Source organism: Topomyia yanbarensis, unplaced genomic scaffold (assembly GCF_030247195.1).
Source record: "Topomyia yanbarensis strain Yona2022 unplaced genomic scaffold, ASM3024719v1 HiC_scaffold_495, whole genome shotgun sequence".
NCBI classification, from domain to species: Eukaryota; Metazoa; Arthropoda; class Insecta; order Diptera; family Culicidae; genus Topomyia; species Topomyia yanbarensis.
In genome coordinates, this window is record NW_026683708.1 from 1 (window position 1) to 22537 (window position 22537).

General features: G+C 38.9%; 3 protein-coding genes across 5 annotated transcripts; 1 reads left to right on the top strand and 2 right to left on the bottom strand.

Annotated features, from left to right (window-relative positions):
- Window positions 1–14: 14 nt before the first annotated feature.
- Window positions 15–955, top strand: LOC131695698 (uncharacterized). The gene is made up of 3 exons (XM_058984193.1): window positions 15–215; window positions 264–398; window positions 454–955. The coding sequence occupies exons 1-3, from the start codon at window positions 46–48 to the stop codon at window positions 680–682; spliced, it is 534 nt and encodes a 177-aa protein (XP_058840176.1). The 5' UTR covers window positions 15–45; the 3' UTR covers window positions 683–955.
- An 8037-nt stretch (window positions 956–8992) lies between these two features.
- On the bottom strand, window positions 8993–10460 carry LOC131695697 (uncharacterized). The gene has a single exon (XM_058984192.1). It carries the CDS (start codon window positions 10446–10448, stop codon window positions 9690–9692), a length of 759 nt encoding a protein of 252 aa, XP_058840175.1. The 5' UTR covers window positions 10449–10460; the 3' UTR covers window positions 8993–9689.
- Window positions 10461–10632: 172 nt separating this feature from the next.
- Window positions 10633–21468, bottom strand: LOC131695696 (NAD(+) hydrolase sarm1). 3 transcript variants are annotated; one of them, XM_058984189.1, is made up of 4 exons: window positions 21310–21468; window positions 19252–21223; window positions 18434–18600; window positions 10633–10803 (listed from the first exon to the last, which is right to left on the bottom strand). In XM_058984189.1, exons 1-4 carry the CDS (start codon window positions 21381–21383, stop codon window positions 10635–10637), a joined length of 2382 nt encoding a protein of 793 aa, XP_058840172.1. In that variant the 5' UTR covers window positions 21384–21468; the 3' UTR covers window positions 10633–10634. The 3 variants fall into 3 exon arrangements, with proteins under 3 accessions (XP_058840172.1, XP_058840173.1, XP_058840174.1); XM_058984190.1 differs by lacking the exon at window positions 10633–10803 and adding an exon at window positions 17630–18070; XM_058984191.1 differs by lacking the exon at window positions 10633–10803 and adding an exon at window positions 18060–18197.
- Window positions 21469–22537: the final 1069 nt, after the last annotated feature.

Consider the following 22537-nt stretch of genomic DNA (forward strand, 5'->3'; position numbering starts at 1 on the left):
GATGACGATGCAAACAAAGATATTTATCAGGAAGTACGCCGCTCTATGTTAAACACCGGCAATAGAATAATGTCACAAGAAAAGGTAGATGAATCGAACAGTGATAACTCAAAAATTGATTCCACGAAACGAAAATTATCTGATCGTAGCGAAGACGAAAGCGTGAAGCGTAACAGAAGTGAAGAATGCTGCGATGACTCCACATCCAGTTCGAGGTATGAACAATTTAGTGAACTATTTCGCAGTTTTGATATTGTTAAAAGTTTACTGGATGAGGTACCTAACATTAGACCGGAAGTGGTGCAACCAAATCTATTATTCGACATGTTTTGTGTCGATGGATCAATCTTTCGAAAGAGTAAACCTGTTCCTCCCAATTATCGAATCCTCGTCAGAACGTAAGTTGACCTTAGTTTCAAATGGAATACTCTTTTAATAGATTGCTCCCGACAGATCGAAAGAATCAACTCTAACTGCTGCAGAAATTGCTTATTTATATCGTACACAACCAAAGCCAGCAGTGCCGATACTTCTTATGCTGATTTCAGACACACTGTCCATCCACTGTTTTCTTTACAATTTTTACCGGTTACCATCTAAGCTCATAACGGTCTCATTTCCAAGTTCAAAGCAAGAAGATGTTACCAGTAATGAAAATTCTGAGTCGGATGATTGTTCGTAGTGTTAGTCGTTTCAAAGATAAGAAGATTCGTTAATTCGATCAAGGTTGAACAGAGAATGGGCAAAAACCGAAAACGAAAAAAGCAGTTTTTTTCCACACCGTGTGTTAGATTTTCAACAAGCTTATGTAGAATGTTGTTACAGTACTGCTAATTGGTTTTTATGATGATCAAAAATACGGTGTGGAAAAAACAGCTTTTTTCGTTTTCGATTTTTGCCCATTCTCTGTTCAACCTTAATTCGATAAGAAAATACGTTAATTAGAATAAATATTGCAATTTCTGTTCATACCAAGATACGGTTTTTGAATTTTTTGTCGAACGCTGTTAACGCTACCCCTGGAAGGATAACATAGGTCTATTTGAACTTATTTTACGCTCAAATAAATGTTTCTCTCTTTTTTGAGTTTTGTGACGTGGTGCTACTATAGGAAAGGAGGTCAAAATACCCAAGAAAATGCTACGTCATTGGTATGTGACCCCTCTAGTACTTACAACATGATATCATCTACCGTTGAACGAACCATATTGAAATTGGATTATAAACGTTTGATAAAATGGTTGGTACAACACATTTGTGCTGGTAACCATTGCCTGGTGTAATACCGAACATAAGCATGATCGTTTTTCCATACTCGGCTACACAAATAACGGGTTGTTAAGAACGGTCTTCGTACCAAAATGTTTTCTTTCATATATATTTCGACAACATACCATTTAACAACCACACAGCTTATGGTGACATACACATTTTGGTTCTAGCGATGCCTAAAATATTGTAAAAAAATCTCTTCCTGTTACACACTTACAAATTCTATCGATAGATAAAGTTTTAATTTTGTTGCAACGCCATCTAATGGAAGCTTCGTTGTCAAACTAAACTAAGTGAGCTATCGCTGTAATTTTGTCAGAATATTTTTGATAATTTTGAACTACAGGTGTGTGTAACATGGTAAATAAATGTACGAATAACAAAGAATTTACTGTTAACCTCTGTCACAAAAGTACAATGTAGGTATAAAATTCTTCATTATAGGATACACGGAAAATATGGGAAATGGTAACTAAAATTAGCATAGCATTTTTATAGCAATTTGTTTATTTGGGCCCAAATGCTAACGAGCTTAACGAGGCCGATTATTCTTTTTTATCAAGCACATCGTACGTGTTAGTGGGGGCGGGAAGGAAAAACCGTATTTAGGAGTGGTTTGCTCCCCTCTTATGTTAGTAAGGTAATAGATTGGAAGTAGGTGGGATACATCATATTACTGACTTTGTCGATCGGGGTCGTGGGTTGATCCTTGTAACAAATATGCACTCTTGGTTGTAGTGGTTTCCATTCCGCAATCGCAGGAACGATGGAAGAGTCAATATTTCAGATAAGTATTGGCACCTAGGGGCAGATCACTCTAGGAATGTATAACAAATTTGCATCAACTGCATTTAATTTCCATTTTTGCATCAACTTTGTACTCCCTCGCAGAAAAGATTACTTAACAATCGTCCTACGCTGATCCACTTTGTTCGATGTTTTGTTGAATGTAGGGCTGTTTTTTGTAGGATTTTGACGTCTTACACGCAACGCAAAATACATTGCACGCAACGCAAAATGCATTATGAATTTCTATTTTGATGGAAAGAAATGTATTTAATTTCGCTGATTTTTTAAAATGCATCACAAGTGATCTGCTCCTAGATTGGCACTCTGATGCTGCCATGGTAATCTCTATGTCATCATCTAGACTCGTGAAGCGGTAACATGTTGTAACTACAGGGATAGGTTGAGAGGGTTACTGTGAATGAGCGAAGGGAATATGCTCCAAAATTTGAATATTGATAGTTTTGAAAAATATACATTTAAGAAAAATGTAGGGTGGTCACGGCTTGCCAGGACGTCCCGGACTGGCACATAGGATGATCTACCTCGGGCCCGAAGTGAATCTATTAGTTGGGACCTGGCAACACATTACTCTGCGCATAGCCAAATAACATGCTCGATATCGTGGTAGCCATTCTCACAAACGCAATTATTACTCTTAGTAAGTCCTATACGACTGAAGTTTGCCAACTACCGAGAGATACTGAAAAATTCATTGAAGCAAAGTGGTCTTTCGTAAATGTCGCCTTCTAATGAGCCCACCTTGGCTACCCACCTGCCCGCGATAAAACGGTGTGACGGGACCCAAAGCAAGGTAATCTAGAATTTTCAGATGTTCCCATATTTTCTCCAGGAAATACGGAGAGTGCTTTCCAGGCTTCGCCGTACGGAGGGTCTCAATGGAGCTGAGACTGTCCGAAACGATGAAGTAATGATCTGTAGGCAAGGTATCAATGATTCCAAGAGTATACCGAATGGCAGCTAATTCTGCGACGTAAATTGAAGCAGGATCACTGAGTTTGAATGAGGCATCAAAATTTTCGTTGGAGATCCCGAAGTCTGTGGACCCGTCAAGAATTGATCTGTCAGTGTAGAACATTTTGCCACAGTCGACTTGATCGTATTTATTATAAAAAATGTTTGGGATCACTTGTGGGTGAATGTGATCCGGGATTCCACAAATCTCTTCCTTCATGGATGTCTCGAAAATTACAGTTGAATCAGAAGTATCTAAGAGATGAGCAGGGTTAAAGTTATACTAACATGAGTTGAAGTTATGTGCCATGTAATCGAAGTACAAGGACATAAACCGGGTCTGTGAATTAAGCTCGACAAGCCTTTCACAATATCCAATGGGTTCAAGATATCGCGTCGAATGAGCAGTCGATATGGGAGGTAGCAAATTTCATTTTTTAGCGGAGAAATGCCCCCCAGCACTTGAGTCGAGTGCATGCAATCCAAAGCAATGCGGTACTGAATTGAAGTTTGATGAAGTGTGTGTTCGCAGAAGAGCAAAAGCAGAAACATCCGTACTCCATCACTGATAATATCGTTGTATGGTACAGCCTGATCAGGTCTCCTGGGTGGGCCTGATCAGGTCTCCTGGGTGAGACCTGGGGAAGACCCAATTAGGTAATTCGTGATGTCGATAAATCACCATGCGAAAATGCATGTGTTTTTCAGACAATTGGTTTAGCAAAAAGTTGTTTAACATCAGTGAAGGAATATGCTGGTGTAGCTTCACAGAATGATTATTGATAGAAACTGAGTCCAAAACCCCCTTAATATCAAAGTAAACTAATGCCATCTGCTCTTTACTAGCATGGGCCATTTGAATTTCTGTTGAGAGCAACTCAAGTTCATCCCTTTGCCTTTGCGGAAACCAAATTGTGTATCTGACAGAAAGCCATTTTCTTCGATCCAATTGTCGAGACGGAATAGGATCATTTTTTCGAACAACTTTCGGATACGGGACAGCATCGAAATCGGTCGATAAGAATTGTGGTCGGAGTCTGGTTTTCTTGGTTTTTGGAAGGCCTTCACTTGCCTCCAGTCATGAGGGACAATGGATTCTGTCTGGCCCTGGAGCTTTATTGTTACATGATAAGAGAGCAAGTGAAAACTCTACCATCGAAAAAGATGTTTTGTTCACGCTATTGTGACGGGACGCGGCGTGAAGGATCTTCTGTTCGGGGGCGAAATTCGGATAAACCTTCGTGGCGAATTTGAGTATTCCACGCTTTCGTTAGTACTGCTTCGGTTTCGCTGTAGCCTAGAGAATGATCATCGACGTTACTCTCGTTAATCCGTCGACGAACCGGCGCCCATAACTACGTTTCTTGGCTTTCATCAAACTCTTCATTTGTGTTTCTAAGGTCGCATACTCTCGGTAACTAATAACTAACCCGTCGTCCCGGAAGGCTTTATACGCGGTGGCCTTCTCAGCGTATACGTTGGAGCACTCTTTGTCCCACCACGGATTGGGAGAACGTTTTTTGGTGTTCGCGCTTGGTACTCGTTTTGTTTGAGATTGAATCGCGGTATCGAGAATCAAGTCGGACAGAAAGTTGTACTATTCCTCCGGAGGATGTATATGTGCTGAGTCGATAGTTTCGGAAATCGCGGTCGCGTAGCATTTCCAGTCAATATTCCGTGAGAGACATTGGTTCATTTCGATGATGTTGAACCAGTGGTGATTGCAATCACGATCGGCCGGTGGTCACTACCGTGGGGATCAGATATTATCTTCCAATTGCAATCTAACCGTAGCGATGTCGAGCCTAGAGATATATCCAGTGCACTTGCTTGCACTGGTGGTCTAGGGATCCTTGTCATTTCTGCTATGTTCAAAATTGTCCAACCGGAGCCACTGGCACAAGTCACTTGAAAATACAGTGAAGACCCGATTTTATCAGCCCCCGATTTTATCAGTTTCATATGAAAATTACTAGTTGGTAGTTTGATGGGCTCTAGCAGACGAACCAAATTGAATTCGAGCAAATCCTTTCTTGAGCATATTTTTCTTATCTTAGAGATCCGAAATACGCAAAAAAAAAATTTGCGCTGTCAGACCCGCTTAAGGGAAGTTTGAACTAAATAATCAGGAAAGGTTATGAGGCTATATCTAGGGACTAAAGAAGAATATTTTAAGAGCTTCGGTTTCTTAGAAAGAAAGAAAAATATATGTCTCGATTTTATCAGCCTAAAATTCACCAAGGGGCTGATAAAAACGGGTTCTCACTGTATTGCCATGTTCACTGTTTCATTAAATTAAGTTTAATATATGAAAAAAGTTGTAGATGATGTTTCTTGCAGTGAGTTTTATTTATTTCAACCTTTTTTGTGCTAACTTAAATTGTAATAATCGGCACAATGGTCAAAATATGCAAAAAATGACCATTTTTAAGCTAATTTTGAGTTTTGAGCACAAAACAATTTCTAAAATTAAAACACCCATCATGTTGCATATAAATATGAATTTCACATCAATATCCATCGATATACATCATAAACGCTCATATTGGAGGTACAACTACCTCAATGATGGATAGTAAATTCACCCAAAAAATTGTAATATTCAGCAAAAAAGTCATTGTTACCACTGTTGATAATATATAACCATTATTTATTAAAAATCATGAAATTGCCCATTTAAATTTTTTTTCGATTATAGAGGTTTTAACCTTAAGGTCATTCGCCTCTTCGGGCTAGAAAAATCTCTTATGAAAGATTTCTAACCCTATGTGCGGGGTTAGAATAAGTTAAGTTAATATAAAGTTAAAATTGTTTACTCAAAATGGCTAATTTTTCGATGTTTTGAGGATCCATCGTTGAAGAAGTTTGACCTCTAATATGAACATTATTGATGCATTTCGATGGGTATTGATCTGAAACTCATATTTTTATACAGAATAATTCGTATATTCATTTCAGATTTTTTTTTATGATGAAAACTAAATAATAGCATACAAATTACCATTTTGGCCCTTTTGTGCTTATTAATACAATTTAAGTAGGCATAACAAAAGTCTTAAAAAAATAAAAACTCAATGCAGTAAACATCGAATACTTTTTGCATATATATTATCGAAATAAAACTTTGCTAAAGGGTGTCCCACATCAAATTGCATCACAGAAAAAAACGCAGTAGAAAATAACCCATTGGGTATTTTCTCTTGAAAATTTGGGTAGAATTAGTTTGGAGTATATTGTTTGCACTGTATTTTTATCGCTGTCAGTTTTCCGAAAATTGGAAAAAATGCCGTCATCCGAAAATCAACGTCGCGAATTGATTTTGCGCAAGCTCCTGGGCAATCCTAAACTCTCTCATCGGGGCATCGGAAAGCAACTCGGAATCGTGCAGTCAACGGTGAGTTATGTGATTAAGGGGTTATATACAAAGTTGTGGCGAAAAATTGTAATAGGTTCGTCATTTTTTTAAAGCGTTTTGCGTAAATTTTATTTGAAAAAGCGAAAGACAGATCGTTGGTAGCATTATCGAAGATAGAAAAAAACAACTTGAATTACAAAAATATTCAAGGTTGACGGAGTTATGGCCGATCCCTCGAAAAGTGTTTTTGTAGAGGGTTGCGGTGAACGCTCTCCAAGCCGAACCACTCAACTGAAATCCAAAAACTAAAAAGATTATTGAAGGAAAATGTATTGTGGTGTACTTGAACGGATCGATTTCCCAATAATTTTTTTTCTTGCGAATAAAACATGTTGACCAAAAAATTGAGTTTTGTAGTGTTTAAAATTTTAAACAAAAATTAATTGCAAAGAATCGAAATTTTTTTGATGAAAAAGAAACCGTTCAAGTAAACAAGATTGTAAATACAAACAATTTAAAACAAAGTTTAGGCAAATTGGATGAATAGTTCTTGAAATATCACGTTCACCGCAACGGTACTTTTCAAAATACTTCATCCCGAGATAATTGCGTTTAAAGTTTTTTGTTAACTTCATTCGTGGAAGAACCGGCGCGCTGGAAACGACTGTAATTTAAAATCTAGTGCTCCGATCCGGATGAAATTTCGCACAGATATTTTCCAAAGTATGTAGTTTTAGAACATTCAATAATTTTTTTTCGCTTTTTTGAGTTCCAACTTTGTATATAACCCCTTAAACGTTATTACCAAACTCTGAGCATCGAACAAAAGGAGAAATACGATAAGAATGGATGTTCATCAATTCGTTAAAAGCTTAATAACTTCTGCTATCAAAGTTGGATTATTTAGTGTTCGACAAAGTTTATGCAATAGAGTTTCCATTCTTATTCTTACTTGCATTGATAATCCGATGCATATAGTGCCACCTACCGGTGAAAGTGCGAGTTGGTTTTCTCAATTGTCGAAAAATCTAACACAAACTTTAAGTACGTTGGTTCGGTAACTTGACTTGTCCGATGTGGTTCAAATTTGTAGCAGACACTCCTGGTGAGACTAGGAATCCATGTCGAGGGGAACCGATTGGGTTTTTTAAAACTTCGGTGTTGTTTGTCATTCATCAACATGCTCTTCAATTTATTGTCCGATATTTTAAGATAGAGTCATTCCATATCGAGCAGAAAAATCTGAACTGTTGGTGGGGCCCATAATTTGTGTGCCCACTAAGATGCTGGCTTATGCCATATACGTGGACATTCCTGATTCGATTTCTAGTCCCACCACGAGTGTCTGCTCCAAAATTAAAACAAGTCGGACAAGTCTAGCTACCGGACCAACGCGCTTGAAGTTTTTATAGAATTTAACAGACCAACTCGCATTTTCACCGTTAGGTGACACTGTATCCATCAGTTTGTTACTGCAAGTGAATATAAGAAAGATAGGTTGGCAAAACTGTATTAGTGTGCAATATTAGGCCACACTATGTCGCCATTCACCTCCGATAACTCCTATTCCTTGCCTTCTCGCGGTACCAAACGGGGTACGAAACGCCTTGTGCCGTTTTTACTTGAACCCGGTGCTGGGTCAAGTTTAGGCATCAACCGCTGTCATTTCATACATATTGGAGTCTGACACAGCTTCGTTTTGTATGGACGCTACATTAGTGAAGATCTGATGGAATCTGTGCTGACAGGGAAGGGGAAGAAACGAGGCGCACGTGGAGCTGCTAGTGTATTTTTTGGTTTATTTTAGGTCGCTCAAAATTATTTCTGATTCTTTTCCCGAAAAAAATGATAGTTACCTGTTGTTGCTGCGGTTTGTTTATGACCTTCGATTAAATTTTTCGCGATCATTGTGTTCTTTTCCTTTTGTTAGCAACCAGGGCCTGTCGCAACTAAACGAAAACTAGTACTAAAAATAAGCTAGAAAATCTGAAAATGATCTTTGAAGTATAAATAAGAAGTAACACTCCCGATGCTCTGCTATATGGAGTTCAAGTTGCTCGATAAAAATTTTCAGAAATTGATCACGAATGACTTTCGTGCATATTGCTAAGATCGTATTGTTGCTCCTAAGACCCAATGCAATCAAAAGGCTCTTTTTGTCGTTTTATCAGTGAGAGAATCGAAAGCCCGAAAACGCTTGATCATTTGTATTTGAAATTACAAGTTTATTGAAACTAGATAACTGTAAATACTACCAAACATTCCGTTCAACTAAACCCAACAAATTTTTCGCAAACAACTCTATAATCTACTACTGATTCAAGGTTCTATCAAAGTTGGATTAATTTACAGTCTTCATCAAACCTGTTATCTTTACCCTTTACTGCCTATAATCGCAAGTCAGTCCTATATTCTCTGGAATTTTCCGATCTACATGGGACTGACTTATTATAGGCAGTTTACGCAATCTTCATGAAAATCAATGAAGGCATTGGAAATAACATGCTACGCGCACGAAGATAGCTGACCATCGTCTTTTTGAAATAAATGGATTTGTGCAATTAGAAAAAAAAACATCATTTCAGAAATTTATTTAGTTTAATTGCATACACAATCATATAAATTATGTCGTCGCAGGCATTATCCAGATAAGCTATTATGATCTTAATAATATAGATATACAATTAGATATAACATTTACATCAATTAAAACCTAGCTTTGCTTGGAAACCTTACTTGAAGAAACGTAAAACTTTACGTGAATTCTAACAGATGAAACTTGTGGTTATAAATATTGGAAATATGACGACTTTCTAACTATTGATAATTTTTCTTCTATTGCTATGGTATAAATACTAGGGCTTCCTTACGATTACATATTTAACATTGTCTTTAAATAATATATTTTACTTTTTACTGTCGCTCGCACGATCGCGAAACAATCACATTCATTTAATTTCTTCTCATACTACACCTATAGCAGTAAAGTTCAACAAGCAGTATAAATAGCATTATGCAATTTACTGGTTTAGAGAAGGATCAAGAACTTCACATTCATCTACGCATTAACACTATTCTGTACAGGTACACAATAACACACTTTCGTAGAAAAAAGTATTTAAAAGGTTTCATATTCGTTGTTACCAGAAATGAATTATTCATTAAAAAATAGTTCTAGAAGATCACAATCAGCTTTTTGTTAAATATTCGTAAAACATGCTCTTGGTTTCTCGAACGTATCACGTTTTGGAGAATTATCCCCCCATCCTTCCAGATATTCGAGAGGTTCGTAGAAGTTTGTTCACTTTTTCATCAGTGATTTCACTTTCTTAACATATTTGTTGATAAACGGAGTGTTGGATTTTTTACTCCCAGTGGCCATATCACTGCACGAAGCGAATGAATTCAACGAAGAGTTTGTCGATAGAACGTCGTCTTCGGGAGCGGATTTTTCCTTGGCTTTGCTATGTACAGGCAATGTGTTGTCAATCGTGATTGTTTCGTTTTCGCAGGGCTGCTCGTAGCACAATTCTGGAGATGCAGTATCAGCCGTCCGGGCCGCCGTGTCCTCCACAACAGGAGGTTCTACGAATCGACGGTTGAAACAAATGTTGTTCATAAGTTTTACGGGTGATTCTACGGTTTTTATCGGTGATTCAACCGGAGTGGTTTCGGACTGTAAGTTCTCCATACTTTGGGTGTTCTCCAGAAAGTTGGCTAGATCACGATCATCGTCGAACAGGTCGTCCATGCTTCGAGATCGTCGGTTCTTAGCTTTAACGGATTCTTCAGTAGGTTTTATGGGCTCAGCGGTATCCTTGGTTGATTGGGAGGTGGGTATAACGGTATCTACCCTGTCTTGTCCTTCAGTGGCTTGTTTCTTATCGTCGCCCAGTAGCCCATCGTAGCTGTGGCAACGTGTTTCAATCTTTGGTGGCAATGGAGGTCGTTGAGAGGCTGCAGTTAAGCCAGCCGCCGAGCTTCTTCGCATCTCCGAGTTTCTCAAGTTCTTCACGAGATTCCCGTTGACGCTGGACCCGACCCCCAGTTTAGCGTTCATTGGCCGAACAGGTCTACCCGTTGTTGCGTAGTTTCCTGCTCCACTTAGCCATTGGCGAGCCGGACTGGATGACTTGCGGTAGCGGTTCGCTAAACTGGAATAGCATCGGGGATGCGTTGGCGAAGAGCTCGACCCACTCGCCAGCTGTGGCGAGGTGCCGTTGGAGCCAACTGAAGGATTGTCTAGTCATTCGTAGTTACGGTTATCTTTGTCGCTGCTTTTGCCGGAATCGTTGCTGTGCATGCGCTGGTAGATAGTCGGCGTGGTCGGTGTCGAATCACCGGCCGGGCGATTCAGCAAATTACGGAAATGGTCCGCAGGGCTGCCACGGGTGTTGGCCTCGGCGCGCATGAACCTGTTCCAGGGACGGCATGAAAAAGAAGGAGAGTGTTATTATTGACGTTTTGGTTCTTCATAATAGAATATTTTTTGATGATTAAGGAATGTGTGGCTGATTCATGTATTTTGAAAAGTTTATTCTGCTCGAACTGGAATGCGGAGTGGCCACTCAATGAAAAGTGCATTGCTTGGGCTAAACATAGCAATTTTAGTTTAAAATTCTTATTTTATCAAACAGGCTAAAACAAGTTCATAGTTCAAAATGTTGAAAGCACCAGCTACAGTGCTAAAAAGCATGATGAAGTAAAGGAGAAAAGTTAAAAAAGATCGAGCTAATAAAAGGAGAATCCTAGCGAATTCCAACTATATTGAAGGAGGGTTGTGCAGATATACAAATGAATTAATGTTTCAACAATTCTTATGAATATCTACGAATACATTATTTAAACATTAATAATTATGTGACTTATTTAGTATGTAAAATAAAAACAAAAACAAGAGACATACACATACATTTAAGTACGAGATACGTAATGTATATTAAGATTGTATAACAATTTTGAAGTTGAAGCCGCTGGCTGTGATAAAAGCTCAAAATTTGCAAATGCTGTTTAAAACATTATTTATCAATCAATCTGCGTATTTGGAATTAGGCTATTCAGCATAACGTCTTTTGGCATCCGGTCATTTGTCATATGGACATTTAGCATAAAAAGGCATTAGATGTAACGGTTAATAGGCATAATGGTCGTTTGGTAAAATTTTGAAACGTAATTATCCTGAAGGTCATTTAAAATAGTGAACATTTGGAATAGTTAATCTTCAAGAAAATTGTTATTTAGCATAATTGTCATTCGACATAACTTCTAACAGTGAAACAAGAAGATCGTTTGAACGATCGAAACTAAAAGTCGCTCGGATAAATCATGCATAGTTTGCAGTTTTTCTAATGCGAATCTCAGAAATCGCACGGAACTTTTGCAACCGTCGTCGGAATACGAGAAGGGTTCTGGTGAATTTTGTCATTCATATTAAAATTCATCATTTTCTCTTGTACATATCTTCAATCAAATTTTATTCAATGTCTAGCTGAACGTGAATAATCCTAAAGAACAAAATGGATCGGTAAAATTCAGATACATTAGATTTTTTGACATTTGGTCTCGATTCCACATTCTTTATGACTTGCTGCATAGAGCAGAATAATGATTAGGAGTAGAGGATTTTTGGGACAAAACGTCTCAAAACTCTGACTTCCTGTATTTTTCGGTAAACGGAAATAGTTTAATTGCTATGAATATTTCTTTTAAAATAAAGTATTAACTGCAATTTTCCGAACACTTATAGCATTTAATATATGTTCCTCATATTATTCCATATTACCAATATGTCAAAAACTGCAAGCGAAGTGGACAGGAGTCCAAAATTGTTCAAATGATGTGAAATTGACATCTAAGCTTATTTTGAATTTGTCAGAATATAGAGGGGGAGGTACCTTGAGATTTAAAAAATAAATTTTGCAATGTTTTTAGTGCCCACGGACATTTTGCATAATCATTTCTATTCAAGAAAATGGTTGTTTTTTATGTTTTCACATAACACATAACTAACTAATGGGATTAGGGATTTTTGTTCTCAGTGGGTAAACTTTCTTAAGGAGCATGCATAAATTATGTTACCCAAAAATTTCATTGAATTTATCATTGTTGCCTCTGACACCAATCGTAACAATTTCCGTTTGTAATTCAGACAATAATTTTGAAGACTCTGAGTTGGATTTTGTTGCCATTGATGATTTTTCTTTTCTGTACGTGCTTTTCCGTAGTGTGCAGTCATCTGGAATCTGTTCTTGGTACATTACAAAGCGTAATCTGTGTACAAGGTAGTGTCTTGTTTCTTGTATTTTAGGGACAAGTAGAAAGAAATACAGGGTGCGTGACGAATTTTTGCAGTAAGTTTCAATGAACAATTTCACATGCTTGCGGAACATTATTCAGACATATTTGGCAGCACTGATGGATAGCTTATTCTGTCAGGTGTCAATATTGTATAAATGTATAAAGTCGAAACAAGATTGCAATCGGTAAGCCGTTGTAGTATTATTGTGCGTCGGTGCAAGTGTTAAGGAGATAGTTCGGTTGGTAAATGTGTCCGAAAGGTCTGGGAAAGTGATAAACTGTCGTATACGCCTATTCGGAAGAAATACATGTGCCGTATTTGAGCGAAGCGGGGACCAAAAAGTTGAAAAATCGATAAAAAAGAATTCAGTAAGTTCAATGAGGCCAGTGGTACGGTGTTCGGTTCTCGTTTAAGAGACAATACATGCATTTTCAAAGAATTCTGAAAGCTATGATACTGCATATTACCACTACATGCGCATCTGAAGGAATTGCACACTTGTAATATCAATGTTTTGAGTAGCTTGCCCTGATTAAAACATGGTGCAGCACTCTGTCGTAATTTGACAGTAGCAATCGCTTCATTTAAAAACAATCGTTATTTTGTGTGGGACATTGAATGTTGTGTTGAATACCTCTGTCACGTAGGTTCGTCGGTGGTAATATCCTGCATTTCTTGGACTATCCGGTGTATACTTGAACTTACTGTATGTTGTTGGATCTTCTATGGATGCAGAAGGTTGCTGCTGGCGGTAATTTCATCTTCAAACAGACGGAGTATCTAAGAAAACGCAGCAAAATTGCATGCGGAAAATGTTTCGAAGTTATGGGAAAAGGTAATTTGGCTCACCATTGAAAATACCTTTGAAGAAGTTTCTCCAAGTATCTTTCATAACGACAGATTCCCAGCACCGGATCTACCCGAGATTCAGGAGGAGATCGGATGGTTGAAGAATCATAAAGCTGCTGGGAATGATAAATTGCTATGTGAACTCTGTGAAGAGAGGCATTGGCAAGAGCAACGATTCTCAGTTACCTACTAGTATATCTTTTCCGGATGGAATCAATGTTAAACCGTGGGGTTCCACAATAATCTAGTGTAATTTCAAAGGGGTCCGTGGTACGTGGTTGAGAAACACTGGGCTAGGGCACTTCACTTAATGATTTCGAAGTTTTGGGAAGAGGAAATATTGTCGGAGGATTGGCTGGTGTGAGTAGTGTGTCCCATCTTTAAAAGAGTGAAAAGCAGAATTGTTGAAACCGCCGAACCTGCAAGGCGCTCTTCCTAATTCTTCATCGTTGCCTATCACTATAAGCAAGGGAGTCCGGAGAGCAATACCAAGCAAGTTTTATTGGTGTGTTCGCGCTACTACAGATTTTACGATTCGGAAAACCTACAGAAGTGTCGCGAATACAATGTGCTATCTTATTACCTGTTTATAGATTTCGAAGCTGCATACGATGCAAGAGGTCGAAATCAGCTAAGGCATATAATGTACGAATACGGGTTGCTGGACAAACTGAACTGATCTGATTCGTCCGAGTATCAGAACACCCTTGAATTCTTTTGAGTGGGTTACGGCAAGGTGGTGGGCTCTTGTCTACGGTTTAATTTCATGTTTGAAGGCGTGATAAAAAGCGAAGGTTGAGTACCTACGTACGACTTTCCGGAAGTCAGTGTCCATCTTTTTGGCTTCGCTGACGACGTTGATATTATAGCAGGTAACTTTGATATTATGGTGGAGACTTACATCCGACTGAAGGTTGAAGCAAAACGAATTTGGTCTTAAATACGTTAGACACAAAATACATGAGAGCAAGTGGATCGAAGGAAGAAATATAACGTCTCTCACCGAGAATATCGTCAATAATGACGGATGGCGAACGACAACCCTGTCAAATGGTTCTTATGGCTAATCCAACAGATACACGGAGGAGAGGTGTGCAGAGTGCAACGTGGTTTTTGTATTCTGCGAGACTGGTGGCAAGCAGCCATAGACCGAGTGAATTGTAGAAAACTTCTTGTTATAGCAAAGGATATTACGGTTTTCGACTGAATGGGTCAGGCAGGATGTTGCGATGGCGCTATCGCAAGTACGTGATATTAAATCGTGTAGTCGTATATCTAAAAGAGGTCCATATACACGAGAATATTGATTATAATGCTGTCATTGTAAATTATTACGCAATAATGAAATGTGTCTCAGCTTGAGCTAGTCCGACCACCCCTGGCTGCCACTCCGTTATCGATCTGGACTAGCTGAAGTTGCACAGGGAATGAGTAGATAATTATGCTTGGGAGTAGCGAAACGGGAGGAGGATATTTGCTAGTAATGTGATTTTCGATTGATGTGCACGGGTGTGTAGTGGAGTGCACTGGTTTTGCACTTTCTAGCAGGAGTGTCAATAGAACATACCATTTTCTGTACCTTTGTTAGAAAGTGCAAAAATGATGCAGTTCCAGGTGCACTCCACTACACCGGTGACAATCAATCGAGAATCCCATAAGTTATATGAAGTTGGATTCTACTTCTTCTTTACCGACGCCAGAGAGGTGACTCCACTTATCTGGATATCGATCCATCAAACTCATAGGACCGGGGGACCAACGCTTTACTTCCCTTCCGAAGGAAGACGTGACCACAGATTTTTTCACCTTAGAAAAATCTCAACGACCTCGGCTGGGATTGAACCCAGGCCAACTGGAATGATTGGTGGTCACGCTTATCACTCGTCCACCGGCGCCGCTGCAAAATGAAATGTGTTTCAGTGTTGAGAAAGTGTCCCATATAAGAGACACAATGCCGTTATTTTCGGTAGTTTGAAGTGGATTGTTTATACGGTATTCTTATTATTTATCGATGAATTATTTTTTGACGAATTATTTTTTGACGCGTTTTGCTATATTTTTGCTTAAGGAAAAAATTCCGGTAAAAGCCAATACATATAGCAAAATAATCTTGTATTGGCTAGTCAAGCCGAACGAAATGTTTCGATTTCAGTAATTCTCATCAGCTTAAAATGAACTCCTTTTCTTGCGGGACATCACGCTTAACTAGAGACTTGCTCAGCAACACTATTAGTGCCTCCGTTTTTGAGGCTAGTATTGAAAGTTAGGGCTAGGGTATGGTCAGAAAACCTTGATCGGCTCTTGTTTCAAATTATCCTTTTATTTCAAAAATCGATGGAGCTCGTAAATAAATGTATGTATATAAATATAACAATATGCATGTACAACCTTTAAATTTCAGAATGATTTTTAATTGATTTTCTAAAAAAACATGTAAACACGTCCTCGTTTGACACTATCGACCTTCCTTGGCAGTGAATTTGATTTGATTTGAGTACATTTTTGACAGTTATCCCAGCAAAACGTAGCTCAATTGAAGGTGTTATCGTGATAATTCAATTTTGTAAAAGAATTTTTGTTTTTTTTTTTCGTTCCAGAAGCTGAAAAAATGTTTGATTAAGTGTCTTCAAGTCAGCTGCATCGGAAAAAATCAAAAACAGCATATGGCTTAATGACCCAATTGTAAATATTTCGTAAGGTTTCCAATATCAGATAATGAAAAATAATGAATAAGAAAAAAACATCTGTTGCACAAGGAAAACATTAATTTTATGTCCCGTTAACACTGGAATGCATAGTTTTGAGTTATATATAAAACGTTCGTAATGTCTCTTAATTTCAACATATTTCAAAACTACCAAATTTCCGTTATACCAAATGACTTCTTTTCTGAAGATCACTACAGTCTCTGGCTACATTATTGTACTTAAACAAGAAAATTGAATCTTCACTTTATTTTCATTGTTTTATGGAAATAATTCTCAAAATAAATTCAATTCGTTCACTTATGGTAATATTTCTTGTAGTTTTTTAAAGATTCACCACATAAAAACATAGATGGCAGAAGTGTAAAACCCGATAATGTAAAATAAACCAGGCTTGTTATTTGCTCACACAATGAGCCACAAAGAGCGAAATACACCGATTGAAAATAGAGCAGCACAAAAACACTGCGATGTGCAGAACGACCGCACAAAGAGACACTTGAAAATGAAAAAGAGTAAGATCTGTGCACCAAGAGCTGCACAATTTCGCACTCTTTGAACGAAATTGTGCAGCTTGAAGAGCCACTTTTTTGTGCCTCCCCTCACTGGAAAGCAGGTAATAAGGCGAATCAAACTACAATTCAGATAAAGTTTGACCGGAAGAACGTTTTAAAAATGTTTTTTTGGTTGCCTTCTCTACTTACGTGCCCGTGGGACCAAGATACACACTAAAGAGCCTCTTTATTTCTACTCTTTGTGGCGTGCAGCCATGGAGTAGAATGCACGTGTGGGAGCAACACGCATCGGAGTGAAGAGGTTTATTGTGAAAGAGAAGTGCAAAGAGCGTTTGTTTTTTCTCTTTATTTGCTCTGAGGTGCATAACATCCCTGAAATAAACTAATAAAAATCAAACCCAAAGTATTCGAAAATAATATATTACATATTATGTACATCTTAACCACACAATAAGTAAGTTTTGAAATTGTTCAAAGCATGTTCTTTTGAGGAAGTTGTATAAAACTTCTTTGTGTCAATAATACAATTTCTAGAATGGCTAAACGACGGATTTGCCGCCAACCAAATATATAATAAAATAGTTTGTTTTCTTTTGTTTTAACTTAAAGTTTGTTTTAACTAAATCAGTTAACTAACTAAGCTGTATTATAGTTAAAGTTGCGGAAAAGTAATTTCTTCAGATTTAAGTATTAGAAAGCCAGGAACTGTAAATGACCTTATGCCAAATGACTTGCTCTCTCGTATACCTAAAGCGCGTCTACTTGAATTGTATAAATAAAGAAATGAACTAAATTTATAAGAAAATTACTCAAAGCTTTAAGAGCAACAATCAATCTGAGTGCGTCGAAAACATAAAAAAGACACTCGCCTTTCGTTTGATTTATGACCAACAGGCACTCATCACGCTTCCTGCACGGCTCATCGTTAGTCCAACGGTGGGCGATAGGTTTCAACATTCCGTTTAGTTATAATACATTCCGCTACCGAGTACTAAACCAAACACCATAATGATTCAATGAGTATCACACGCACACTTTTACACCCAACACACAGCGAGTTGAGATCGGCTTTTTGACGAGAGCTGGCGGCAGTACTAGTGATGAGTAGTTTGTGTTAGCGCTAGTGGACTGGTAATGGTAGCGTTTTATTGCTAGTAGAAACACACACACAAACATTGGCAGTTGTGACAGTTCATTGCATTGTTTTCACTTGGAGCTCTGGCTCTGTTAGAAAGAGATTCGAGCATGCTAATGGCACGACCTTTGCGACGATGCGCTTAAGCGACCGTTACGATAAGCGGTATTCCGTATGTACCTGCGGGTAAGGGAGAGAAACACGCAAGAATCGGTTCAGAAGAACTATCTCTGGTTCGCATTGGGAAGGTTCGTCTTTTGAAAATGATGCTCATTATCAGGCAGTTGGCGCAGTTGGTTTGCAGAAACTAGAATCAGAAAAAGCGTAACTGAAGTGCACTGAACAAGTGCGTGCCTATTAAAGAAAATGAAACCGTTTTTCGTGCATGCGTCGTGCGTATACTATTGATGTTATGTATGGCTGCTAGCTTGGGCAGCGTGTGATTTTTGGTTAATCAGAATTAAATACATCTAGCGCAAATTAAAATTAACTCGAGAGATGAATTCACACATACAAGTATAAATTAAGGACATGCAAGCATACCTTTCTAGTTTGTCCACACACGCATCCTGGTAGTCGTGAATCCACCGGACACCGTTGAAGTGACACACACCGCGCATATCTTCCGGTAGACGTTCTGGTTCCGGCCACTGGAAATTGTCGATGATGGGGATAATGTTACAGTCAGAGTTAAGTGCCGCTACGATTTCCTAGAAATGGTAAATAAGAAGGATTATGGCTTTACGTCGACGAAAAAAAATAGTAAAAAAAACTTAATGCAGGCAAGGAACTTGTAGTTGCAGAACAATAATGTAAACTTTCGTAACAGAAATAACAATTTCATCACCCAATTCAATGTTTGAAAAACATTCATATTTCAAATAAATGTCATAAAATAAAAATTTCCACAGCTCCAGCTTTCTTGAAACACTAGTAGTGAAATATCTACTAGTGGTACTCGTTATCTGTAGGCTTGGTCAATAAAAAAATATGTTTTCCGCGAATTCCATACAATAAAAATGTCCACTTCAAAAAGAGGCTTATAAACATTGAATTTGAAAGATAACGTTAAATAAACTGAGCTCAGTGATATATTACTAGATAGTGTATTTATTGAATTACACTTTAAATACGATTCTAATCTTAGAAGGTGAAGAAACTGCGTGGTCAAGGTAGACAAATACGTTATCTGTTTGTTGAATAATAAAAAAGTTTAATATTTCATAAGCCGCACCGTTTACAAGCCATTGTGTATCATTGTTTAAATTTAATTAAAACAATACTGCAAGAAGTCTCTGGAGTCATGCGACATGTTGATACTGGACATGAAATTTATCAAAAAAAAAAAATAATAAACTCACCCTATGTACCCAGTCCTTGCCGTCCACATCATCGACGCATCGCTCCAATGCATCCTGCGTCAGCACCAGCAGAAAATGTTTCGCGTGCCGAATGCTCTGCAGCAGATTGTTATCAAACTTGCCCGCCTCCAACCGCTCTACATCGATGAACACCGAAAACCCGCGCAGTTCCAGGTGTACCTTCAACAGACTAGCCAGCTGGGAACCGTTGCTCCGCCGATAGCTCACAAAGACGTCCAAATTTTTCTCAGTGTTTTTTTCTGACGTCAGGGACGAAATGGCTTCGTTACTCTTGATTGCGTTCATTATCCGGGTTCTGTGAATGGAGTTTCGAATACCGCACTCCGCTATGAGCCGATCGTCATCCAGAATTTTAATCGATTCCAAATCCACTCCAGCATTCAACATCGAGTACGTGTAGATCGTGTATTCTGGTGCAATTTTGTACAGAAACAGGTGCAGATTATCCGGGTCCCGTGAACTATAATCGGCCATCCTTTTCAGATTTTGAAGCTCGCGTTCGAATCGCTTCCTCCTAATTCCATTGGTCATTCCGATGTCGATTTGTAGATTATCTTCACCCAGCTGTAGCAACAAATCTCCATCGACTTTCGAATCGAAGAAACTCTGCTCATATTCGGTAAATCCGATCTGTTTTACCCATTCCCGCACATCCTCCGTAGACCACAACGGTACCTGCTGGGACAGTTTGTGCGGTACCTCCTCACCGATAAGTCGGAGCGCTTGGGCTGCAAACTTGGACGCGATTGCGTTTGGCGAGCTGGCAACCCTGATAAGTGGTTCGATTGCTCCAATTTCCTTAAAGATGTTTGTGTTTCCTTGCTCTTTTTTGATACCCGCTTCCATGCAAAAGTGGAATGCAGCAAGATTACGAGCTTCCTCCCGTTTCGAACTTAGCACCGGTACCAATCTCTGCAGCCAGTGTTTGCTTTGACCGTGCGCATGTGCTAAATTGGACTTGGCAAACTCGGACGGATTGTGGGACGTTACAAATGGTTCCACCAGGTTTAGTGTACCTGATTTTATCACTTCCGCTTCAATTTCTTTGTTAGCTACCAGCACAACGATGGCGAGGCATGCGTAATATTTGATGTTTTCGTCGTGATGAAAAGCTAGTGGAAATAACCACGAAGGTACCTTCCGATTGATCATCGCTTCTTGATTCTCTGCTCCACCGTACAGCGATAGGTTTGCTAGTGCGCCGGCACAATGTCTTAGAGTTTCCACGTCGTTTTTCCTGCATTCGAATAGGACTGCATCTAAGCCTCCCAATCGAATCACATTCGAACATGTATCTTCGCTATGCTTGAACAGGTGCTCCAGGATTCCAGTACCTACCCTCGAATGATCGGTTGCGTTGTTTCTGGTACACACACAAGCCACATTAACCACCTTGTCCAGGCCATTCTTGACTACATGTGATCGATTTTCGGTGGTCAAGCACTGTTCCAGCAATCTCGCCGATGAGAATTGAACGTCCGAGTCCTTGTCTATGCAATTTTTCATAAGAATATCCAATCCTCCCGTTTTTCGTAGTGTCTCGCATAGGCTAGCTCCCAACTCATGGCCATGAGTTGGTACAGCCCAAGCTCTTCGTATGATTTCGTTCATCGTGTTCAGAAAGGTTGGTGCTTTTTTCATTTGCTCTGTATTGTGTAGATTTTCAACATAGGACGTCAGATGGTTGGAATACTTGTGTATCGTATTCTCGACCTCAGCAGGATTGTTTCCCAGTCGCTCCAGATCATCAAACGATGGGAACTCATCTCCCAAACTCAGGGTACCGTTCATCGATGTCGAATGGGTGCTCATCTGCGAGGACGATGTGACCATACTGTGGGAGGTGAACTTGGATTGTGTGGCCGCCGAAACGTGCTTCTCCTGATTGAAAATTCCACTCGATGACACCGTTTGTCGCTGCTGTGCTTGCGCCACGGCTTTCTTCTCAGCACTGAAAGCGGAACAACAGAAGCGCGTCGAATAAAACAGTCGCCCTACGATAGTCCACTTGAAGTGAACAAATGATAAAATACCAACCTGAAATGATCACTCTGTACTTTTACGCTGTGAGCCGCAATGTTGTTCGCTTCGGCTTGCTGGAAATCGCCCATCTTCAGAGATCGTGCTTCCTAGAATGATAATGGATACGATAAACATTAGTTTAGCAGCTAGTAACCAGCTAATCAGCAGGGCTTCGAAGTCAACACTACATACTAAGCGCGACTGTCGAAGTTGACTGTGCACTTGAGGACTCGTTTGCATATATTTTTTGCTCAATATCAACTGGTGGCGACGGTTGGTTATCAATAAACATGAGTCTTGCCAGCGTTACTTGGCAGTTTCAGTGTTCTTTGTTCTATGTGAAAGTTCTGATGAGTCGTTTACAACTATCAGGACCAGGGTACACGCGTGAGCCCAAAACATTTTTAAAGGGGACTCAGGCCCATAATTACATTTTTAATAAAAGCGCTCCCATGGTAGTTTTCCATTGGTGATGATAAAAGTATTATTTTTATCAGCGATAATGTCAATCGATAACGTACTCTTTGGTACTTGAAACTTTTTCTTGGTATCTAAAGAATTTATCGTTTAGTATGTGTGAGTTATTGGAAGCCATGGGACATTAGACTGGTTCGAGGTTGTATGGAAAAAATATAAAATGATCCTAATTAGCGAGCACAGCACTTTTTGAGTTTTTTTGTGGTCACGAATGACTGTGTAAACTATGGGAGCAATTAGTTCCTCCTTGGATTTGCGCATTGCGTCTAAAGTTTATATGGAAATTAGTATGGGAAATGTACTTTTTTGCATCTCCACTCAAACAGATCGATTATTGAGATATTTAGTATTGGAACGTAGGTGTGGATGGTACGTTTGCAGTGTTGACAGAATAAAAAAAATTCTGCGAAAAATTTAATCTTTCTATCTTAAAATTGTAAAAACACTTTAAAATACCCTGGCAAATTACAGTTTTCGGCGAAGCTGTTAACCACATTCTGGATAAACTTTTTATAGGGTTGGTTTTTTAATTTGAGTAAAATAGCGATCCGTACATTCGGCAATGCAAAAAGTCAGGAATCAGGAATCAGTAGCGTCTGGCTAAAATGGCACGTTCCCCATGTTGATCGGAAATTTGTGCTTTGCCATGAATCGTCTTTTCATCAGTAAACAGTGAGCGGATATATCAACACCCAAGAGGGTATATTGAGATAACAGAACGACAACACCCCCGATGAGATATTGTCATTCAAATGCGGCTTAAACT

Excerpts from the sequence above, each read along its gene's own strand:
- LOC131695698 (XM_058984193.1), top strand. The coding sequence starts at position 46 with ATGTTAAACACCGGCAATAGAATAATGTCACAAGAAAAGGTAGATGAA. Across the intron at positions 216-263 it reads GACTCCACATCCAGTTCGAG|TTTACTGGATGAGGTACCTA; the intron begins GTATGAACAATT and ends TATTGTTAAAAG. Across the intron at positions 399-453 it reads TATCGAATCCTCGTCAGAAC|ATCGAAAGAATCAACTCTAA; the intron begins GTAAGTTGACCT and ends TGCTCCCGACAG.
- LOC131695697 (XM_058984192.1), bottom strand. The coding sequence starts at position 10,448 with ATGAACGCTAAACTGGGGGTCGGGTCCAGCGTCAACGGGAATCTCGTG.
- LOC131695696 (XM_058984189.1), bottom strand. The coding sequence starts at position 21,383 with ATGGGCGATTTCCAGCAAGCCGAAGCGAACAACATTGCGGCTCACAGC. Across the intron at positions 18,601-19,251 it reads GCAAGGACTGGGTACATAGG|GAAATCGTAGCGGCACTTAA; the intron begins GTGAGTTTATTA and ends TACCATTTCTAG. Across the intron at positions 10,804-18,433 it reads TGTGTGGACAAACTAGAAAG|GTTCATGCGCGCCGAGGCCA; the intron begins GTATGCTTGCAT and ends TCCCTGGAACAG.